Source organism: Stegostoma tigrinum, chromosome 1, assembly GCF_030684315.1.
Source record: "Stegostoma tigrinum isolate sSteTig4 chromosome 1, sSteTig4.hap1, whole genome shotgun sequence".
NCBI classification, from domain to species: domain Eukaryota; kingdom Metazoa; phylum Chordata; class Chondrichthyes; order Orectolobiformes; family Stegostomatidae; genus Stegostoma; species Stegostoma tigrinum.
The window spans coordinates 186212632-186236703 of NC_081354.1; the positions used below are offsets into that span (position 1 = coordinate 186212632).

The 24072-nt window shown below is 47.2% G+C and overlaps 1 protein-coding gene across 5 annotated transcripts in view; it reads right to left on the reverse strand.

The window, feature by feature from the left end:
- dysf (dysferlin, limb girdle muscular dystrophy 2B (autosomal recessive)) overlaps positions 1-24072 on the reverse strand; it is a 296195-nt gene that overhangs the window by 53742 nt on the left and 218381 nt on the right. For all 5 annotated transcript variants that reach the window (XM_059650606.1, XM_059650615.1, XM_059650610.1 and 2 more), the window contains 6 exons: positions 23005-23028; positions 12353-12394; positions 11005-11106; positions 9146-9307; positions 7809-7974; positions 602-675 (listed from right to left, as the gene is read on the reverse strand). In XM_059650606.1, coding sequence (XP_059506589.1) covers positions 602-675; positions 7809-7974; positions 9146-9307; positions 11005-11106; positions 12353-12394; positions 23005-23028 — 570 coding nt within the window. The remainder of the gene's footprint in view (positions 1-601; positions 676-7808; positions 7975-9145; positions 9308-11004; positions 11107-12352; positions 12395-23004; positions 23029-24072) is intronic.

Consider the following 24072-nt stretch of genomic DNA (forward strand, 5'->3'; position numbering starts at 1 on the left):
TAGTATTGTGAATGTGGCTCAACCAAGGCAGATCATGTGGTCACTATAACAAGGCCGTCTGTGACAGATTGCTCTGTGCAAATTGGTAGCTGCTTTTCCTGTGATGACGCTTCAGAAGAGTTTCATTGGCTGTCAAGATTTTCAGGATGTCCTGAGATTTGGAAAAGTGGATCTGGAAATCCAAGTCTCTTTCTTTTTCCTGACCTGTGTGTAAATGAAGCTAATGGCCGAGATTTCACTGGGGGAGATCAACTCTTCTGTAGCACTGGGTGATGAATCAATGACCAGAGCAGAGATTAGACACAAAATGAAGCAGAAGGTGATGTAAGTTAATAAAGGACACGATGTTCCACAAGCTTTGTCTTTTTCTTTATGATTTCCTGTCCATTTAATCAATAAACTCACACCAAAATGGCCAGGCGCTGTAAAGAAGCGGGCACAGAAATATCAAATTGCACATCTCTCATTCAGAAAACTGCGTCAAAATGAGAAAGAGACAGACAGCCAGAGAGCTGGATTCGAGCACCAGTAGAGATAAATGTGGATATATCACAGAGGAGGCCAAGCATAATTCTATTTGAGATTACAAGCACATACTTACCTGGCTTGTGATCAGAGGCTGCCTATCATCGATATCAATGAGCACATCATCTCGGAACGAGGGGCTTCGACCATCTGGAGGGAGAAAATAGACAGTTCGAGCTGATGGCTTAGCTTCCAACTTACAATCACATGAAAACACTACACTGCCACCACTGGTGGGAAGGTGACATTACAATGTGACCTGTTTACATAGTAAGTTCCCATGGTTATTATGGGCGAAGACATTTATGCCATAAGAAGAATGAGAGGTTTTTTTTAAATAGGGGTTGATTTTCAGTGGAACATCACAGTCCTGATAGTTTACATCACCTTAGGATTTAGAATATTGCTGAGAAAAGTACCTGGCAATTGGAACTCAGAGATAGCAAGAGCTGCTGATGCCGGAATCAGAGATAACACAGTGTGGAGCTGGAGGAACACAGCAGGCCAGGCAGCATCAAGGGAGCAGGAAGGTTGTTGTTTCTGAAGAAGGATCCCGAACTGAAACGTCAGCTTTCCTGCTCCTCTGATGCTGCCTGGCCTGCTGTGTTCCTCCAGCTCCACACTGTGTTAACTATGCCATATGCCTTCTTTACCACCTTATCCACCTGTGTTGCCACTTTCAGAGATCTGTGGACTTGCTCCCCAAGATCCTTCTGTATGTCAGCGCTCCCAAGGGTCTTGCCATTTACTGTACTGTCTTGCATTTGACCGCCCAAGATGCATCACCTCACACTAGACTGGTCAAAATGTGTGATGGGGAATGTCGCAGCAGTGGTCTCATCTGTCCCCTGTTCTCTATGTGCACTTTGCAATATGTACTCATGGGTTCTCTCTCACTGTCTCCTGCAATTCCACTCAGTGGGAGGTCTACAGCTCCACATTATTCAATTGTCACTTTCAAGGTGAGAACGCTAGCAACACAAATGGTATCTTCAGCAAACAGAATGCTGCTCAAGCTAAAAAGATGGTTCCCCAGAAGCTGGGAACATGGATGGCAATGGCCTGGTGGTATTATCACTAGACTATGGGGCGGCACGGTGGCTCAGTGGTTAGCACTGCAGCCTCACAGCACCAGGGACCTGGGTTCGATTCCCGCCTCGTCTGTGTGGAATTTTCACATTCTCCCCATGTCTGTGTGGGTTTCCTCCGGGTGCTCCGGTTTCCTCCCACAGGCCAAAGATGTGCAGGTTTGGTGGATCGGCCTTGCTAAATTGCTCGTAGTGTACAGGGGTGTGTGGGTTATAGGGGGATGGGTCTGGGTGGGATGCTTCAAGGGGCTTGTTGGGCCGAAGGGCCTGTTTCCACACTGTAGGGAATCTAATCTAATCTATTAACCCAGAGAGCCAAATGGGGACCTGGGTTCAAATCCTGCCATGACAGATGGTGGAATTTGAATTTAATATTTCGAAATACCAGTCTAATGATGACAACAAAACAATTGTCAATTGTATGGGAAAACCAATCTGGTTCACTAACACCCTTTAGGGAAATGAAACTTCTTAGTCTGACCTACACAGGACTCCATAATCACAGCAATGTGGCTGACTCTTAACCGCCCTCTGGGCAATAACTGGGGGTGAATTTTAAAACAATATGCACTTTAGTGCAGGTGTAATTTCAAGTATACTAGCCATCGATCCCAGTGGCTGGAGGATTGTATCAAACAGTGCTCCCTTTCTGTTATGTGCAGAGCAGTTTCCATCTAGCAGTACTTGCAAAACTCAGAATTAAATGTCAAATAGATGTAATTCCATGACAGGACAGCACTGACTGAACAATCCCATATGCGCCAATAATGACACTGGCAACTGATCTAAGATTACAAGCCAGGCTTGCAATGTGGATCACATAAACCTGTCAGAAACTGAGTGCTTTCATCTTTAGGGCCCACCCACTGAAGGAGATAGGGATTTGTCCTGGCCTAGTCTCTTTCCAATTTAGCAATGGCTTGGAAGACACTTGACTAGGGCGGTACAGTGGTTAGCTCTGCTACCTTATAACACAGGGGATCTGGGTTTGATTCCAATCTTGGCTGACTGTGTGCATGGAGGTTGCATTGCTCTCCCTGTTTCTGTACAGGCTACCTCGGGGTATTCCAGTCCTCACACCGTCCGAGGATGTGTGAGCTCAGTGGGTTAGGAAATACTGGGATAGGGTAGGTGGGTGGGTGGGATGCTCCTTAGAGGTCAGCGTGGACAGGATGGGCTGATTGGCCTGCCTCTATACTGTATGGATTTTATGATGCATTCCCAATAGGATTTCTTGATCAATCAGAGTTGAATTGCCATTTTCTTTAAGTTGCGGAAAAGCATTTGGACCATCTACTGAGTGGTGACTTTTCCATGGCAATCCACTCACCAACCAATCAGCACCCTGTTTCTTATGCAGTATAAATTATTGTTCCTTCTGAAATGTGACATTCTTGCATGACGGGAAATGAAATGATAAGCGTCGACAGAATGTCTCTCCTCCCAGCAATGTTCAAGCTGTGGGCTTCAAAGTAACTGTGTGATGTGGGCCCATCTTTCAATGAACATCAACATGGGTGGTCAATGAGTATGACTGAAGTCAATAATCATGCACTGATCATTAAACATCGGCTGAGTCAATGGTGAAAGTAAATGAGGAAGTATTTACAAAAGAGTAAACACAAGTCTTGATCAATATTTATACGCCAGGCAGCTGGTGAGATCGATTGTCCTGGAACAGAACATTCGATCATTATCACACATACTATTCATTGAACAAACAAACACAGAAATTACTGGAGAAACTCAACAGGCCTGGCAGCATCTGTGGAGAGAGGTAATAAAACAGACATCATTTTGAGATAACAAAGTGTGGAGCTGGATGAACACAGCAAGCCAAGCAGCATCTCAGGAGCACAACTTGGTCTTCTTTCTTGATCAGCTCTTCAGAAGTGCCACGACACCCGAAACATTAGCTCGTTCTCTCTCCGCAGATGTTACCACACCTGGCCTAATGTTTTGGGTCTTGTAGCACTTCTGAAGAACTGATGAAGGGAAAGAAATAGTCATCACTGGACTCAAAATGATATCTGTTTTTTTCACCTCTCTCCACAGATGCAGCCAGACCTGCTGAGTTTCTCCAGCGATTTGTTTTTGCTTGTTTTAGATCTGCAGCAACCATAGTACTTTGTTTGATTTTACTGCCTGTGGGAGCTGGCCTTGTGCTCGATAGCTACAGCATCTCACCCTGTGACAACAGTGACTTCTTCGATGCAGTTAATTGGCTGTCAAGTGTAGTGGATGTCCTGAAGTTGTGAAAAATATTACACGAAGGCAACTCACCACCACCTTCTCGAACTAGGGGCGGGAAATAAATGCTGGCCCAGCCAGTGAAGTCCGCGTCCTGTGAGTGAATGAAGAAAATGGTCCTTTTTGACCCATTTGTCAAGTATCTTCAATCTTGGCACTAGATTCCCTGAAACACTCATGGTTGTGTAACTGGATCATCTCAGTCAGGTATAACATTTTTAATCCTTGTAGCTAACTTAAGGTGAGAGGAGAGAGATTTAAAAAATACATGAGTGCCAAATTTTTTTACACGGAAGGTGGTTCACGTGTGGAATGAACTTCCTGAGGAAGTGGTGGAAGTGGGTACAATTACAACGTTTAAGAAACGTTTAGATAAATACATGAATAGGAAATGTTTGGAGGGACATGGGCCAGAAGCAGGCAGATGGGATTGTGCTTGGCATGGACTGGTTGAACCGAAGGGTCCGTTTCCATGTTGTAAGACTTTATGAATGTTCACAATGTACAAAATGAAAATGATCTTGACATTTGCATGCTCTCTTACGGTTCAAAGTGTGCATAGGGTAACTGCCAGTTATTATTTGGGACCCCAAACATTATCTGCTCCATCATGTTCTTGCTGATATTTGAGCAGTCAACCATTTTCATGCAGAGTTCTGTGTTTCCCTAACAGTACGCTGGAGTGTACTGAACATTGTACTGTGCATCTTGTCAGCAAGCATTCACCAACAAATGGGCTTTGATGGGAGAAGGGAAATAAATAGAAGATCACAGAATCCTTACAGTGTGGAAACAGGCCCAACAAGTCCACCCCGAATCTCAGACCATCCCACCCAGACCCATCCCCCTGTAACCCACCTAACCCTGCACTTCCCTGCACACTATGGGTAATTTTCCATGGCCAGTCCACCTAGCTCACGCATGTTTGGACTGTGTGAGGAAACCAGAGCACCCGGAGGAAAGCCACGCAGACACGGGGAGAATGTGCGAATTCCATATGGACAGCTACCCAAGGGTAGAATCGAACCCAGGTCCCTGGCGCTGTGAGGCAACAATACTGAGTCACTGTATTTTTTTAAATACTTGCAGTGATCCAGCAGTAATCTAGCAATCCAGACATTCACTACCCTCTTGAAGGAGAAATTCCTCCGCATCTCAGTTTTAAATGGGTGTCCCTTTATTCTGTAACAACGTCACTAGCTCGAGATCACCCCACCCGTGGAACATCTTCTTAGAACCTCCCTTGCCAAGCGTCACAGGTCATAGAGTAGAATGGAATACAATGAAAGATTCACATTTATCAGTTTGTGCAGTTTTGTTCTCATCCACCTGTCCCAAGAACATCACACGTGCTCTTTTCCAATCATAGATTCGACTTCAGATCCTTCTCTCTGTTACATCTGGTCTCCTCTTCATATGAATCAGGAACAGGAGTAGGCCACTTTGCCCCTCAGTCATTCCAAAAGGTTATGGCTAACCTATTATACTCCGCATTTGTTTTATTCATTCACAGTATGTGAGCATCGCTCAGCAGGCAGCATTTATTGCCCCATCCCTAATTGCCCAGAGGGCAGCTAAGAGTCATCCACATTGCTGTGAGTCTGGAGTCACGTAGTCCAGGCCAGGTAAGGATGGCAATTTCCTTCCCTAAAGGACGTTAGCGAGCCAGATGGTTGACAATCAGCAATGGATTCATGGTCTCCATGAGACTCTTAATTCCAGAATCCACCATCTGCCATGGCAGGATTTGAACCTGGATCTGAGGAATGTTACTTTCCTGATGAGTGGTCTAATGATCATACCACGAGGCCACTGTCTTCCCAAGTGTATTCAATAAATTTTCACCTCTTTGCTTATCAAGAAGCTACCTATGTCTGCCTCAAACATACTCAACAATACTGCCTTGACTGCGTTTTGAGGAAGCGAGTTGTAAACACTCAGAGAAATGGTTCTCCTGACCTCTGTCTGAAGTAGATGGTGGATTATTTTTAACAGTGACTCCAAGATCCACAGTCCTACTTCTCTTTGTGTCGTTAGTGATTTAGCTCTTCAGTCCCTTCATCATTTCTATCATTTGTGCAATTTTGCGGTCCCAGCCCTGATCCCTGCGGCACACTACTTATCAATAAAAAAAAGACCCCTTCATTCCTCCCCTCTGCTTCCTGTTGACCAGCCAATTTTCTGACCATGTTCCCCTCTGCATCATGAGCTTTTATTCTCTTCAATGAGCTTTAATGTGACACCTTATCAAATACCCTCTGGAAAACTAAATACACTCCATCCACTGGTTCCCCTTTATCTACAGGACAGGTTAATTCCTCAAAGGCCTCCAATAAATTAGTTAAGCTCATTCATTCACAGGATGAGGGTATTATTGGCTGGGCTAACATTTATTGCCATTTATCTCCAATTGCTCTGACATTAGTTGAGAGTCAACCACATTGCTGTGGGTCTGGAGTCACATGTAGACCAGATGAGGTAAGGACGGCAAATCTCCTTCCTTAAAGGACATTAGTGAATCAGATAGGTTTTCCCCAAAAGTCGACAATGGATTTGTGGCCATCTTTAGACTCTTAGTTCCTGATTTTTTACTGAATTCAAATTTCACCATCTACCTCAGTGATATGTGAACTTGGGCTGTCAGAGCATTGCCTGGGTTTCTGGATTAATAGTCTAGTGATAATACCACTAGGCCACTGCCTTCCCAAAATGTCCCTTTCACAAAACCATGTTGACCCTGCCTGATTACCTTGAACTCCTCTACATGCTCTGCTGACTTCCTTTTAACAATAGCTTCTCAGATTTTTCCCTGCAGCTGATGCTAAATCTTGCGGTTTCCTGCTTTCTGTTTCCCTGTATTTCTGAATAACAGAGTTGCATTCACTGCTGCTGCCTGCCTTAGTTATTAACCATGACCTGGTTGGTCACCTCTCACCTCTGGGTCTGAACGGTATGGGTTCATACCCACCTCAGATGTTTGACTTGGTACTTTGAGTGCAGGACTGAGGGTACACTGCCCTGTCAGAGGCATCATATTTTTGGATACAGTGTTTACACTAAGACCGTGACTATCCTCTCAAGTGGATGTAAAACACCTGCTGGTATTTGTAGAATTGTAGAGAAGTCCTTCACAGTGTCCTGGGTGGTATCTCTGAACCAATTTGGGGGGACACGGTGGCTCAGTGGTTAGCACTGCTGCTTCCTAGCGCCAGGGACCTGGGTTCAACTCCACCCTCGAGTAACTGTCTGTTTGGTGTTTGTACATTCTCCCCGTGTCTGCGTGGGTTTCTTCCGGGTGCTCCGGTTTCCTCCCACAGTCGAAATATGTGCAGGTGAGGGTGGATTGGCCGTCGTGAATTGATGTGTAGCTCAGATAACAAAGTGTGAAGCTGGATGAACACAGCAGGCCAAGCAGCATCTCAGGAGCTTTTGTGCTCCTGAGATGCTGCTTGGCCTGCTGCATTCATCCAGCTTCACACTTTGTTATCTTGGATTCTCCGGCATCTGCAGTTCCCATTATCACTGATGTGTAGCTCAGTTGGGTTAGAGGGGGATGGGTTTGGGTGGGGCGTACCAAGGGGTGGTGTGGACTTGTTGGGCCGAAGGGCCTGATGTCACACTGCAGGGATTCTCTGAATCTTCTGTAGGGAATCTATGAATCTTCTATTTCACAAAAAGGAGAAACAATCTCCCCAGCTGGAGATTCAGTCCCACAGGGCAGAAAAAGAAAGGGCATGGATGAAGATGTTCAGGCCCAAAAATGATTGCGTCCTGAAGGGTGCAGGGACCTCGAGTGGACAATCTGTTGCAATTAAGCCAGATCTCTGAAAGGCACCGCTCCCTAATTCTAACGCTGTGGCTTAGTCCCTGCACTGTGACCCCTCCCTCATGTGGGCTGTGTTTGCATGCATTTTGGACAGCTTCGGAAGCACAGTAGTCTCTTACCGGTCTGTAGAGCAGCAGAATCCCTCTTTTCCACATAAGGGTCACAGTAGAAATCCACCAGGGACCTGATGGTGCACTGTCCAACGATAGGTCGTCTTCCAAACTGCCTGTTATCAATCACTTTGACAGTGATTGATGGACAATACAACTCCTCCTTTGGTAAGCGCTAATGGGCAGTAGGTCAAACACAACCAAAAAAAGTCAGAAATAATGAAAGGTCTTCAGATGGTTTCTGCCCTCCAATGCTGTCGAAGAGACCTTCAGCATCAGTGCCTCACCTTTCGATAGGGCACTTTCCAGCCACTTGGACTCAACGCAGAATTCCATAGCTTCAGATCCCAACCATTGCCCCCACTGACTCCAGATTGCAAGATCGAGAGGGGTAGATTTTTAATCAGTAAGGGGGATCGGGGTTATTGGGAGTGGAGTTGAGGATTATCGAATCAGCCATAGACTTATTGAATGGTATAGCAGGTTTGATGGGGTGGATGGTCTACTCCTGCTCCTATTTCTTATGGTCACCTCTCGTTATTAACTGCCCCTGCAAAAACCTCCTCTGGACCCACCTCTGATGTTGTTACTTGTTTCCTCAGTAATAAAGAAAGGACATCAACTTAAATGTAACCTGTGTTTGTCTCTTTACAATTAGTTTCCCCTTTATTTATTTACAGCATTTGAGCATTGCTGGTTAAGTCAGCATTTATTGCCGAGCCCCAACTGCTCAGAGGGCTGTTACACATTGTTGGAGCCAGACGCAGGTCAGGCCAGGTAAGGGCAGTAGATTACTTTTCGTAACACCGTAACATATAGGGACAGGAGTAGGCCATTCAGCGCCTTGAACCTGCTCCACCATTTAACAGAGTCATGGCTGATCTAATATCCCGCACACCCACTTTCCTGCCCTTTCCCCATAAGCCTTGATTCCCCGACTGATGAAGAGTCTATCTCAGCCTTAAATATACACAAGGATTCTGCCCCGACAGCTCTTGACGGCAAGGAGTTCCAAAGAGTCACAACCCTCTGAGAGAAGACGCTTCTCTTCTTCTCAGTCTTAAAGCTGTCCCTTTATCCTAAGACCATGTTCTGCGGTCGTCGACTCTCCCATGTTTGGGGGGTGGGTGTAACATTCTCTCGGCATTTACCCTATCAAGCCCCTTCAGAATCTGATACATTTCAATGAGATCACTTCTCATTCTTCTAAACTCCAGACAGTACATTCCTAACGGATTCTGTTTCTCTTTAGATGTCAGTCAGTATGATAAACCTTCGCTGTACTCCCTCCATCGCCAGAATATCCTTCCGTTGTTAAGAATTGATGGAATGTTTGGGCTGCTTACCACTTCCATGAACAGGATGGACATGTTGAAGTTTGGATTCTTCTTGGCATTTTTAATGACTGAGGACTGCACCATCTGCCCTCCGCACTCCACGATGAGGCTGGGAGAGGACACGCTTGCTAGCTGGTAGCTCTTCAGGTTCCTCAGGCCCCAGGCTAGAACCTGTCGGGCATTCACACAGCATCAGTAAAGGGGTGCAGCAGTCTGGCCCTAGCTTAACCACTCTGAGACCACTTCACTGAGGCGAGATGAAGAGAGGCAGGAGAAGGCTGCTGTATAGTACGAGCACTAGCATGGCCCCACTGGCCAGATCTTTTGTTTCTGTGTTTTGAAATTCTATGTAAGGGTTGTAGCTGCTCTCGTTTGCTACAATAGGGGATCTCATTTTATTCATTTATGGGATGAGAACATCTCTGGCTAGGCCAGCATTTATTGCCCATCCCTAATTGCCCAGAGGCCAGTTAAAAGGTAACCATGTTGCTGGGGTCTGGAGTCACTTATAGGCCAGACCAGGTAAGGATGGCACTTTCCTTCCCTAAAGGGCATTAGTGAACCAGATGGGTTTTTCCCTGACGATTGACAATGGATTCATGGTCATTGTTAGGCTCTTCATTCCAGATATTTTATCGCATTTGAAGCCTACCATCTGCCGTGGTAGGATTTGAACTCAGGTCCCCAGAACATTACCAGCAATAATATCACTAGGTCACTGCAGCCCCTGACCCCACACCCTACTTCCAGAGGTGAACCACACAGTCCCCAAGGGATATCTCAAGAACTAGCTTTGGAAATATCGACTCGTTGCATTGAAGTGGAAGTAGTGAAGTAATAAAGAGTAATTACGCAAAATGGAAAGGCCAATGGTATTACTGTGTAGTATTGGAAAACAGGATGTGAGGATCCACCACCAGCATTAGTAGGGGTCGTGGCGATCCGTCGCTTACCCAAAGAATTTAGACTCCTGTATCAGAAAGACAACTTCATGATTTGCGGATGACACAAAATGTGCGAGTACAGTTGTGGCAGAAGAGGAGTGCAGTAAAATACAGGGACCCACAAGTAAACAAGAATGGATGTGACTGCACTATTCTGATCACCGATCCTTGTACATTCCTCAACTAGTCTGTGGATGGGGTGTACATAGACATGAATATGCATGGGTCAAGTAGCCGACTCACAGTGAAGACAATGGAGAGTCCTGGGAATTAGCAGAGACATGTATATACTAAAACAGCGAGAAAGTTCTGAGATGTTTAATGCTCCATAAATAAACACTTTGATTGTTCTCAGTAAAACCAGATAAATGATATATATAAATGAACTCAGAACAAACTTAACTTTAATCTCAATGCAAAAATATGTGAGACAGCATAATTTGGTGTGATGCGTAAGGCAAGTATATGATATTTGAAAAACAAGTTGCTCAAAGGGATAGAGGATCTGGGGCGACAGATATCTGTTCCTTATTGTAGCAGTACAGTTTAGGAAGGCCATTAAAAGTAAACACAACATCAGAATCAATACTAGATTGGTAGAATTTGACATCATTGAAATTAAATTGACCTAATGTAGAACTTGGCTTGAATCACACTTAGACCACTGCATATTATCTGGACTCCATGTTATCAAGAAAAGGATTCAAAAGCGTTTCATAAAATACCAGAACTGAGAGGTTTTGTTGATAAGGACCCTTTTTCTTTTGAACTGTGGGCGGTGTGGAATGACCTGATGTTGTAGCAACACTTGATGATCAAGTGGACATGATTCTGATATCCTGGTCTGATACCTGCTTCAGTGTAAACAGCCAAATCCAATCTTGTCGATCCACCAGTGAGAGAGACAGAGCTGTGAATACCCACCTCAATGGCAGTGCGTTGCAGGACAGGTTTGATCCCTTGGGGCACCATGTAGATATTGGGTTCCCGCTGTGGGGGTGGGTAAGGTAGGTCCGTGTCGTCCTCCTAGCAAAAGGTGGGCACAGAGAGGAGGAAAGACAGAGAGGAGTTAGTGAGTTCAGGAGAATCTGCCACCCAGTGAGGTTACCACCCACTCAAAGCCAACAGCCAGAAGCTGGGAGCTATCTGCAGGAAAGATGGATATCAGGGAGGCAGCAGGATTAAAAAGCAGGCATCCAGGGGAATGCTCATCACTATACCCGGGCTTGTTAATGAGCAGCACTGTCAGCGTAGGACAGAAAACCCCCCTCAACCCCTCACCCACACCGAGGCAGCATGCACATGCACACTCACTGTCACATTCACTCTCCTGCTCTCCCGCTCACTCACATACATCCACTCACCCTCACACTCACACACCAGCTCTCCCACTCACTCACACACACCTACTCTCTCACTCACTCACACACACACATCCACTCTCCCACTCACACACACACACACCTACTCTCTCACTCACTCACACACACACATCCACTCTCCCACTCACACACACACACACCTACTCTCTCACTCACTCACACACACACATCCACTCTCCCACTCACTCACACACACCTACTCCCCCACTCACTCTCACATACACATCCACTCTCTCACTCACTCACACGCACGCACACACATCCACGCTGTCATTCACTCTCACACACGCACATCCACACTCTCACACTCATCTCTCACACACACCACTCTCTCACTCATTCACACACACACACACACACACACACACACACACACACACACACACACACACACACACACACACACACACACACACACACACACACACACACCACGTGGCAGACAGACATGGAGTGGAGGCAAAAGCCATGAAATGAAGCCAAGAGTGGGGTGGAAAGTGAGAACAAACTGGGTCCAGAATCAGGTGCACGAAGGGAATGAAATGGAGAGGGAGGGGCAGCAAAATTGGAGAAAACACAGTCAGAAAGAACACATTAAAAATAGAGAAACGCAGGAAAGATAAATGGAGAAAGAGGAAAGAGTGAGAGACTGAGACATAAAAACTGACCAACAGAGAGTTAGCTACTGGAGACAACGTCTTGTTTAGTTCGAGAGTGAGGACATGATCATGATTGCAGGGTGGCTCAGGGAATTATCAGGCACAGTTCATGTCACCATATACTTTCCCTCCAACGCACTTTTAGCCCAGTATATTAGACAAACCATGATCACAGAACATTAAAGAGTAAACACAGATTCAAAGGGCTGGAAAGAAGGTGAGCAGATATACCCATCGTAGCAGACCCTCACAGAAGAAATCCGGGACCAGGAGCTGAATTGTGAGGAGAATTGTGGAGGGAGGAAGCAGAGAGAAGATTGTTAGACTCACCGGCAAAAACAAAAGGTACAGGAAACACAAAAGAGAAATAAATGCTGGAGAAATGGTGCACTCTTTCAAATACCCTCCCCCACACCAACCCGGTACACCTTCATCCCTCATTCCACCATCCTCGGTCCTCCAACCCTCAACCTCTTCCCCCTCAGACCTCTACTTCCCTCTTTCCCCTCAGTCCTCCACCCATCAACATTCCATCCCTTAGAAATCCCTCCAATCCTTCCGTCCTGTCCATACTCTTCTCCCTCAGTCCACAGCCGCTCAGCCTTCCATCCCTTAGGAATCCCTCCACTTCCCTCCACCCTGTCCATGCTCCTCTCCCTCAATTCTCCATTCTTCCTTCCCCTTGGTCCTCCTTCAACCCTGCTCCCCTCAGTCAAAGAACGAAGAAAATTACAGTGCAGGAACAGGCTCTTCAGCCCTCCAAGTCTACGCTGATCCAGATCCTCTATCGAAACCTCTGCTCCCTGCCCATCCATGTACCTGTCCAGGTACATCTTAAATGATGCTATCGTGCCTGCCTCTACCACCTTCGCTGGCAACGCGTTCCAGGCACCCACCACCCTCTGTGTAAAGAACTTTCCATGCATATCTCCCTTAAACTTTTCCCCTCTCACCTTGAAATCATGGCCTCCACTCTGGGAAAAATCTTCTGGCTGCCCACCCTGTGTATACCCCTCATGATTTTGTAGACCTCAATCAGGTCCCCCCTCAATCTCCGTCTTTCGAATGAAAATAATCCTGATCTACTCAACCTCTCTTCATAGCTAGCACCCTCCATACCAGGCAACATCCTGGTGAATCTCCTCTGCACCCTCTCCAAAGCATCCACATCCTTTTGGTAATGTGGCGACCAGAACTGTACACAGTACTCCAAATGTGGACGAACCAAAGTCCTATACAACTGCAACATGACCTGCCAACTCTTGTACTCAATACCCCGCCCAATGAAGGAAAGCATGCCATATGACTTCTTGACCTGCGTTGTCACCTTCAGGGTACAATGGGCCCAATTACCCAGATCTCTCAGTATCAATTTTCCTCAGGGCTTTTCCATTTACCGTATAGTTTGCTCTTGAATTGGATCTTCCAAAATGCATCACCTCGCATTTGCCCAGATTGAACTCCATCTGCCATTTCTCCACCCAACTCTCCAGTCTATCTATATTATGCTGTAATCTCTGACAGTCCCCTTCACTATTCGCTACCCCACCAATCTTAGTGTCATCTGAAAACTTACTGATCATACCATCTCTACCTTCCTCCAGATCATTTACATATATCACAAACAACACCAGCTCAGGTCCCTGTGGAACACCACTGGTCACAGGTCTCCAATTTGAGAAACCCCCTTCTACTACTACCCTCTGTCTCCTGTTGCCCAGCCAGTTTTTTTATCCATCTAGCTAGCACACCTAGACCCCACGCAACTTCACTTTCTCCTTCAGCCTACCATGGGGAACCTTATCAAACGCCTTACTGAAGTACACAGCCTTCCCTCATCTATCAACTTTGTCACTTCCTCAAAGAATTCTATCCAATTGGTAAGACATGACCTTCCCTGCACAAAATCATGTTGCCTATCTTTAATAAGCCCATTTTTTTCCAAATGGGAATAGATCCTATCCCTCAGTATCTTCTCCAGCATCTTCCCTACCACTGACGTCAGGCTCACCGGTCGATAATTACCTGGATTATCCTTGCTACCCTTCTTAAACAAAGGGACAACATTAGCAATTCTCCAGTCCTCCAGGACCTCACCCGTGCTCAAGGATGCTGCAAAGATATCTGTTAAGGCCCCAGCTATTTCCTCTCTCGCTTTCCTCAGTAGCCTGGGATAGATTCCATCCCGACCTGGGGACTTGTCCACCCGAGTGCCTTTTAGGATCCCCAACACTCCCCCCTCCTTATGCCGACTTGACCTACAGTAATCAAACATCGATCCCTAACCTCAACATCCGTCATGTCCCTCTCCTCAGTGAATACTGATGCAAAGTACTCAAAGTACTCTGGCTCCTCACATAACTTCCCTCCTTTGTTCTTGAGTGGGCCAACCCTTCCTCTCGTTACCTCTTGCTCCTTATGTACGAATAAAAGGCTTTGGGATTTTCCTTCACCCTGTTTGCTAAAGATATTTCATGACCCCTTTTAGCCCTTTTAATTCCTCCATCCTTCCTTCCCCTCGGCCCTCCCTCAACCCTGCTCCCATCAGTCCTCCATCCCTTGCCCCCCTGCTCCCCCCATACTTGTTCCCCCTCCATCATAGAGTCATACAGCAGGGTAACAGGCCCTTTGGCCCGACACATCCATGCCAACCAGGTTTCCTCAACTGAACTCGTCCAATTTGCTTGCATTTCGCCCACTTCCCTCTAAACCTTTCCTATCCATGTCCCTATCCGAATGTTGGAATTGGAATTGTCTCTACCACTTCCTCTCGCAGCTCTGACATACAGGTTAAAGGTGTTTTTCTTTGCAGATGCCTCCATGAAGGACATGTGGTGAGGGGCAGTCCAATTACTTGTGGCACTGAGGCCAATCCCATCCTTCCCAACACCGGGGATAGGTAAAAGTGACACTTGGTGCGTGCGTACTGAGGGTCTATGCTCAGCTTGCTGCACACAAAGGAGACCTTTAGAGTGAGGGCAGCATTGGGTACCTTCTCCCCCCCTGCCTCACTTCCAGAGTTTTGCACATGGTGCCCCTGCGGGCACCGGTCCCTGTTAGACCACCCGAGAAATGGAAGATGGCTCGGGCGAGCTGCTAAAGGCTCAGGCACTCAACGTGTTAACTCTGCCGTCCTCCCACAGATGCTGACAGAACCACCGAGTTTCTCCAGCGATCTCCGTCCTTGCACCTTGACATTCGATAGGTGTTATCATGACTGAATTCCCCCCTCTATCAATATCCAGGGGGCATCCCATTGACCAGAAACTCAACTGGATTACCCATGTAAACAGTAAACAGTGACGACAAGAGGAGGTCAGAGGTGAGGAATACTGTGGCAAGTATCTTACCTCCTGACTCCCCAAAGCCTGTCCGCTGTCAAAAGCCCTCCATTCCTCCTCCCTCTCTCAGCTCTTCATCCTCTATCCCTCCTCCCCTTCACAAATAAGACTAAGCCAGCCCGTCACTGTTCATCCAGGGAGCAGGATTCCACAAGGAGACCACTCTCTCAGGGAGGAAATTCCTCACCAGTTTCACTTTCAAAGCTGCCCCCATCTCAATTGCACTTCTCTCTCCCATCCAGGAAACCGATTCTCAGCATCCGCCGAAATTCACAGAAACTCAGCCGGTCTGGCAGCATCACTGGAGAGAGAGGAACAGGGTTAACGTTTCGGGTCCAGTGAGTCCCTCTCCTTTGAGTTCCGAAGAAGGGTCACTGGACCTGAAACGTGAACTCTGCTTTCTCTCCACGGATGCTGCCGGACCTACTGAGTTTCTCCAACAATTTCTGATTTCCAGCATCTGCAGTTCTTTAGTTTCTTTCTCGTTTCTCAACATCTACTCTCTCAAAACCCCTTGAGTACCGCCACCTTGGGCACAATGGTCACCCCAACAGCCCAGGCTGGGAGTCAAGGGGGTGGGGGGGGGGACCAACCCAAATGTCTAATTCCTTTCCGGTCATGGGGAGGTGCCACAGGGCTCGTTAACAGCTCACGTGGTTCCTGGAGGGTAAAAGGGATAGACCGGGGAGCTACAAGCCATCAGTGGGAGACAAACTATTGGAGAGAATAGTGAAGGAGAACATTAAAAGCCAAAGTTTGATCAGGAATAGTCAGCATGGCTTTGTCAGAGAGAAGTTATACCTGTCATATCTGCTGGAACTTTTCCAGGAGGCGGCAATGTGTGTACATGAGGGGAGGGCGGTTGACATAGCTTAGATGGATTTATGAGCAGTTTTGGGCCCCATATCTAAGGAAGGATGTGCTGGCACTGGAGAGGAGATTTACAAGAATGATCCCATAGATGAGGGACTTGTCATAGCAGGAGCGGTTGAGGACTCTGGGTCTGTACTGGATGGAGTCTGGAAGGATGAGGGAGGTGGGGGGGTCTGATTGAAACTTACAGAACACTGAGAGGCCTGGATAGAGTGGATGGGGAGAAGACCTCAGAGTGAGGGGACAACCCTTTGGAATTGAGATGAGGGGGAGTTTCTTCAGCCTGGGTGGGGAGGGAATCTGTGGAACTCATTGCTGCAGAGGGATGTGGGGGCCAAGTGATTGAGTATTTCAGACAGAGGGAGATAGGTGATTGATCAGTAACGGGGTCAAGAGTTACAGAACGAAGCCAAGAGAATGTGGTTGAGGAATATACAGCTGTGATCGAATGGTGGAGCAGATTTGAAGGGCTGAATGGGGAGCATTGTCAATTCTGATCGCCACATATTTTGCCCTCTTGTCTCCTCCACTTAATTCTCCACCACCATCCTCTCCGCTCCCCTTCCCCCACCACGGCCAACAAAAACGGTCAAATAAAGGGAAGAGGAGCTCGAGAATGAGCATGCTCCATGAACACTCCCAATGACATTTCTATCTCCTTTCTACCTCTGGGCACAATGCATCTGGAATTCTTGGAGACGCCAGGGAAAGTTTCAGAAGGTTTGGTGTTTCTCCCGGGTTGGGGGGAGGATGCAGATTTTGTCCATTGCAAGGTTCTAGGTGCTGGAAAGCCTCTCCCTGTCCCCCAGTTTAAATTACACGCCGAGGGGTCTGGCAAAGGTCCAAAGCCCCCGTCTCCAGCCCAGGCCTCAGCCCCTCGTAAACGGCTGATCACAGCTCGACACAATCCCTCCAGGCAAACTTGCAGGAGTGTGTTTTCCCTTTCATTAGGCACTCGCCTCTCATTAAACAGCAAACACCTCCCTGGTTTTAATTAAAGGGGCTGCTTCATCTCAAGCTTCAGAGCTAGAAACACTGAGGAGGGAAAGGGTGAAGAACTTTTATTCACATGCACGTGGAACTCTCCCCGCAGCCCCCACACATCCCCCCCCCACCCCCCACAACCCCGGAACCAACTCCTGAGATCTGCAGCTCCAGGGGGTCAGTTGGGATTCTCCAGATGGAGATTGGGAGGTCCCTGTTGGGTAAGGGGGCTAAGGGATAGGGGCAGATGAAATGTCTTTATCCAGAGAGTCGTGTGGAATTCTGTGCCACTGGAATGCCCTGCTGAGCCGCTCACAGGGTCATTAATGCTGGGCAGCGATGCCCACCTCCTGAGACACAATATACAAGGCAATGTTTCAAACTACCACCTGCCCTTTGGTTTCGATAACCCTCACCTCTCCATTGTGGCTGTAACTATCGACTGCTCCTCAAACCTACCCCCAATGCCAAGGCCCCACTCCAAATACCAGCCTTGCCAAGCATTTACAACCACTATTGCTCATATCAGAGCACATTAATAGGCCCAAAACCGAAGTTGCTGAAAAAGCTCACAAGGTCTGGTAGCATCTGTGATGGGAAAATCAGAGTTAATGTTCCGCGTATGTCCTGAGGAAGGTTCACTGGACCTGAAATGTTTACTCTGATTTTTTTCTCTGCAGGTGCTGCCAGACCTGCTGAGCTTTTCCAGCAAGTTCTGATTTACAGCATCCGCTGTTCTTTCAGTTTTTACATAGAAACAGGCCCTTCAGTCCATCGTATCAATGCAAGCCAACAAACACCAAATGATACTAATCCCATTTGCCTGCACTTGATCCACAGCCTGCTGTGCCCCAGCATTTCAAGGGGCACATCCAGATGCTTCTTAAATATTAGGAGAGGACCTGTCAGCATCAGCCTCTCATGTTTCATATTCCTACCACCACCTGCATGAAAATAATTCGTTCTCAGATCTCCTCCGAAACCACTTGCTGCTCACCTTAAACTTCTGCCCTCTGGTCTTAGAGACGTCTGCCATGGGGAAAGCATTCTCATGATCTACTCTGTCTCTATGTCTCATAATTTTGTATCCCTCAACCTGACTCCTCCCTGCCCCCACCTCATCCTCCTCTTCCTCAAGGAAAATAAACCCAGCCTACACGCTCCCTCCTGATAACCGAGGGCTCTCCAATGCAGTCAACATCCTGGTGAATCTCCTCTGCACTCTCTCAACTGCGAAAGCACGGAGACATGAACTGCGCACAGTCCTTCAGCTGGGACTTATCCAATGTTTTATAACATTGCACCATGGCTTCATTGTTCCTACAATACAAGCCCCGGTCAATGAAGCAAGTATCCCCTTAGCCTTGCTCACCACCCTTCCCAGCCCTGCTGTCTACTACTTCTAGGCCATCCGTCAAATCCATCCGAGGTAGTGTCCCGCTCCAAATCCAGTTTTCCATCTCAAATGCAAACTGTTTGCGTCCTGCTCCACACAAAGAGCATTGCTGCCCCCTGCTGGTATTGGTGTGGCCATGCAGGAAGAGGATTTTGTGCTGGAGTCAATGCGAGGTGGTTCCAGGAGGCAGTAAGGAGGATTTGAGAGCGCCCCCATCATGGAAACATATAAAATTCCAACAGCAGGTTAGATTAGATTCCCTACAGTGTGGAAACTGGCCCTTTGGCCGAACAAGTCCACACCGGCCCTTGAAGCACCCCACCCAGACCCGTCCCCCGTAACCCACACACCCCTGAACACTACAGGCAATTTAGCATGGCCGATCCACCTAGCCTGCACATCTTTGGACTGTGGGAGGAAACCGGAGCACCCAGAGGAAACCCACGCAGACACGGGGAGAACGTGCAAACTCCACACAGACAGTCGTCCGAGGCTGGAATCGAACCCGGGTCCCTGGCACTGTGAGGCTGCTGGGTGGCTGTGGAGCTAGTCTCACAATGTGAGGACATCACTTCAGACTGAGAATGAGGAGAGATTTCTTCAAGTGGAGAATGCTCAGTATCTTCGGAAATGTCTGCTCTGCATAGCTGTGGATGTGCATTGACCTTCCATCTGAGATTTATGGATACCAGCAGAATGAAGGTGTATAAAGTGAAGACAGGCAGGCAGAGTCGAGGAAAATGACCAAATATTCATTTTGTATTATTCATTCACGGGATGAGGGCATCGCTGACCAGGCAGCATTTATTGCCCATCCCTAATTGCCCAGAGGGCAGTTAAGAATCAACCACATTGCTGTGGGTCTGGAGTCACATGTAGGCCAGACCAGGTAAGGATGGCAGTTTCCTTCCCTAAAGGGCATTAGTGAACCAGATGTGATTTTCCCCAAGAATTGACTCCTGGTCAATCATGGTCATCACTAGATTCTAAATTCCAGAAATTTTATTGAAACCAGATTTCACCATCTGTCACAGCAGGATTCGAACCCGGGTCCCTAGAACATTCTCTGTGTCTCTGGATTAATAGTCCAGCGATAATACCACTAGGCCATCACCTCCCCTCTAGTGGCAGAGAGGCCTGCACATCATCCTATTTCTGTCATTCTTATAGACTGACCTGATGGCACATGCAGAACCAGAAGAAATTCTCCCTAAGTTGCAGCCTATAAGTCTATAAGCAACACAAGCAGAATAAGGCCATGCGGCCCATCAAGTCTGCTCTGTCACTTAATCATGGCTGATACGTTTCACAACCCCATTCTCCTGCCTTCTCCCTGTAACGTTCAATTCCCTTACTGATCACAAACCTCTCTATCTCTGTCTTAAATACACTCAGTGACTTGTCCTCCACAGCCCTCTGCAGCAATAAGCTCCACAGGTTCCCCACCCTCTGGCTGAAGAAATTCCCCCTCACTTCAGCTCTAAAGGGCTGTCCCTTCACTCTGAGGCTGGGCCCTCTGGTCCTCGTCTCCCCTACAAGTGGAAACATCTCCATATGCAAACCACTCCATGATGTACAGACCCAGAGCCCACACCTGCCTCAACTTTGCCAAAGGTTGGTCAGTGTCCACAGTCATGATGTCTACGTTGGGGACACCCCCTCCCTGACAGCGTGGGGGGGAGGTGCTCAGTGTTACTCACCATGGCATGGCGCACTGTCTTGCCAGGCAGAAAGATGCCACAAAATAATCCAGAAGGGCACAGCCCAATCATCCCATCAAAGAGGAGTTTGACCCCTTCAGCTTGCTCAAACATTCACTACCATCTTCGGTTAGTAACAAAATAAAAATCTACGAACCACCGACTGAAATATCCTCACCATTTGGTATTCACACATACACACACACAAAAGAAGAACTGTGAATGCTGGAAATCAGAAATGGAAACAGAAATGGCTGGAGAAAATCAGCAGGTCTGGCTGCTTCTGTGCAGAGAAAGCAGAGTTAACGTTTCAGGAATTGATATCCATAACTCTCCAAGGCAAAGACTTCTGAAGACAGACAGCTCTTTGAATGAATTTAAAATTCTTCTCACCTCAGTTACTCAGATTTTAACCTGAGACTATAATCTGCTGGTTCTGCTGCAGGGGATACAATCCTTGTCCCCCTCATTCTCCTACACTCTGAAGAATGTACTTACACAGGGTTACATCGGGTATACTACATAGACACAGGCCTTGGAGACAGCAGGAACTGCAGATGCTGAAGAATCTGAGATAACAAGGTGTGGAGCTGGATGAACACAGCAGGTCAAGCAGCATCAGATGAGCAGGAAAGCTGACGTTTCAGATCTGGACCCTTTTCTGAAGAAGGGTCCAAACCCGAAACGTAAGCTTTCCTGCTCCTCTGATGCTGCCTGGCCTGCTGTGTTCATCCAGCTCTACACCTTCTTATCTTACATACAGGCCTTTCTGCCAAGCAGCCCATACTAGCATAACTTAAGTCCCCACCAAAATGACCATTGTGACTCCTACTGCCTTCTCTCTCATCTGCTGGTCAAGGTTCCCCATAATATTTTTTTTTGGTTAGTTCATTCATGGGATGTGGGCAATGTCAAGAGTGTACTTAGAGGTCAGCCACATTGCTGTAGGCCTGGAGTCACATGTAATCCAGACCAGGCAAGGATGGAAGTTTCCTTCCCTAAAGGAGATTAGTGAACCAGGTGGAATTTTACCCAACAAAAATTGCATAGCTGTCATCATTAAGGACTCTTAATTCCAGATTCTTCATTGAATTCAAATTCTACCATGGTGGGATTTGAACACTAGCTGCTGGAATATTACTGCAGTTTCTGGGTTAACAGTCCACTGATAACTTGACTTGACCATTGCCTCGATAACAAAGTGTGGAGCTGGATGAACACAGCAGGCCAAGCAGCATCTCAGGAGCACAAAAGCTGATGTTTCGGGCGAAGGGTCTCGGTCCGAAACGTCAGCTTTTGTGCTCCTGAGATGCTGCTTGGCCTGCTGTGTTCATCCAGCTCCACACTTTGTTATCTTGGATTCTCCAGCATCTGCAGTTCCCATTATCACTTGACCATTGCCTCCCCTGGCCTCTGCAGCTACATTATTCTTCTCCTCTTAACTCATCAGAATGTATGCCTGTCAAACTTCAAACTATCACACCAAATTACCCGAGAGGAGAAGAGGGTGCTGATTGGTCAGTCTCTCTGCTCCAATTGGCTAACGTGTTGCCATGGAGAAAACATTGGAGAACTAAATGTTCCCGGGTCATTCAAAACGAAATAAGACATGAGCACATTTCCTCTGTGGTTATGTGGCTATGTCTTACAACAGATCCACAGGAGTGTGGTTAGCTCTTTAGGACTCTCTGGAATAGCCAAATCAATATCACTGACTTTAAGGATATTTAATACCTCTTCATCCTCCAGGTAGGTACAGCAATGACTACATTGAGAAGAAAAGCAACTCTATCTTGGTTTTTCCCTTTCATTTCCTCCTTTCTGTAATCTCAGAGTACGCTCCAATGGCGATGATGTGACCACATTACAATGAAATTCACCCTCTTCCTCTCTCATCACCATCCATCACAAAACACCACTTAGAGTCACAGAGTCATACAGGTGTACAGCGCTGAAACAGATCCTTTGGTCCGACTCGTTCATGCCAACCAGACAGCCTAGTTTATTCTAATCCCACTTGCCAGCATTTGCCTCTTAAACCCTTCCTCTTCATGTGTCCATCCAGATTCCTCTGAAATGTTGTAACTGTACCAGCCTCCACCACACCGTCTGGCAGCTCATTCCATACACACACCACCCTCTGTGTGAAAAAGTTGCCCCATAGGTCCCTTTTAAATCTTTCCCCTCTCACCTTAAACCTATGCCCCTCTAGTTTTGGGCTCTCCTCCCCTAGAGGAAAAAGACCTTACGTATTTACCCTATCCACGCCCCTCATGACGTTATAAACCTCGATAAGGTCACCCCTCAGCCTCCGACTGCAGGGAAAATAGCCCCAGTCTGTTCAGCCTCGCCTAGCAATTTTTCTGCACCCTTTTGAGTTTCCCTTTCAACCTAGAGTAGGGGAACTGATCCTGCGTAAATCTATACCGCCCGGATGTGAGGCAAGGCCACTCAGCCCATCTGGTCTGCCAGTGACCAACAAGTGGCTAATCTCTCTCCATTCCTTCCAAGTCGAATTAACTCCCCAAACCCAACATCAACCAAGCAAAGTGACAGACCACACAGAGATGGTAGGTATGTTATCCTTACCTCCTTCAGTGTGCTAAATTCCTCCTTCGGGGTTGGCAGCACCGTTCACAGATTGGGAAGAGATGAAAGGAAAGAAGAGTTAGCGTGCAACCAACACCACGAATTTTACACCATGACCACCAGCCCTTTCGCTGAGCCAGCGTCTCACACATTCTGGTGAAGGTGGAACCACGAGCTCTCTGGATAAACCCCGCGCTAAATGGGTTAAAGGCAGCTCATCACCACCTTCTCAAGGGGCAACTCGGGATGTGCAATAAATGCTGGTTCACCCAGTGATGCCCACATCCCATGAATGAATGAAAACAAACCTTCCTCCTACTCAAATCGCACCAAGAGCAGATCGGACAGAGACATGTAAATTCCCGAATGGTTAAGAAACATAAATGCTTCCTAACAACTGAAGGTTTGATTTCCAGAGAAACGCAGACTCGAGGTGATGATTTACAAACAGCAGTTGGGATTTGGTATGGTCAGGGGTCAGTGGGTGCAGATTCAATAATAACACTCAGAACAAAATTGGAAAAAGACTCAAAGAGAAGCAACTACAGGAAGATGGTGAAAGACGGTGGGAATGGGACTGACGAGGGGCCTCTTCGAATGAGACACGATGCAGTGATAGACCTGCTTCTCTGCAGGACAGATGTTGGATTCAAAGTTGGCACAACACGATGGAAATGGTAATGCAGGCCACTGACAGGGTGGAGAGGAAACTGTACATCTCCTCCATAGAGGGATCAAAGACTGGAGGCACAGATTGAAGGTAAGGGGTAGGGGGTTCAGAGGGGATGGCGGGGGGAAATGTTTTCACCTCGAGAGTTTTGGGAATCTGGAACTCCCTGGCTGGAAGGGTGGGAGAGAAGTATTTAGATGTGCAAGGCACACGTGGCTGGAAAATTGGGTTAGAACTGTTAGGTGGCTGCTATTGACCAGCACAGGCTTGATGGGCCAAAGGGCCTTTTTCTGTGCAATGGATCTCAAAGAGTATGACTAGCACACCGTACCACAACTTGCCCTCACAGGATGAAATCTTGGTCCCACAGGGTGCTATTTTTGTCATCAGTGAGAGGA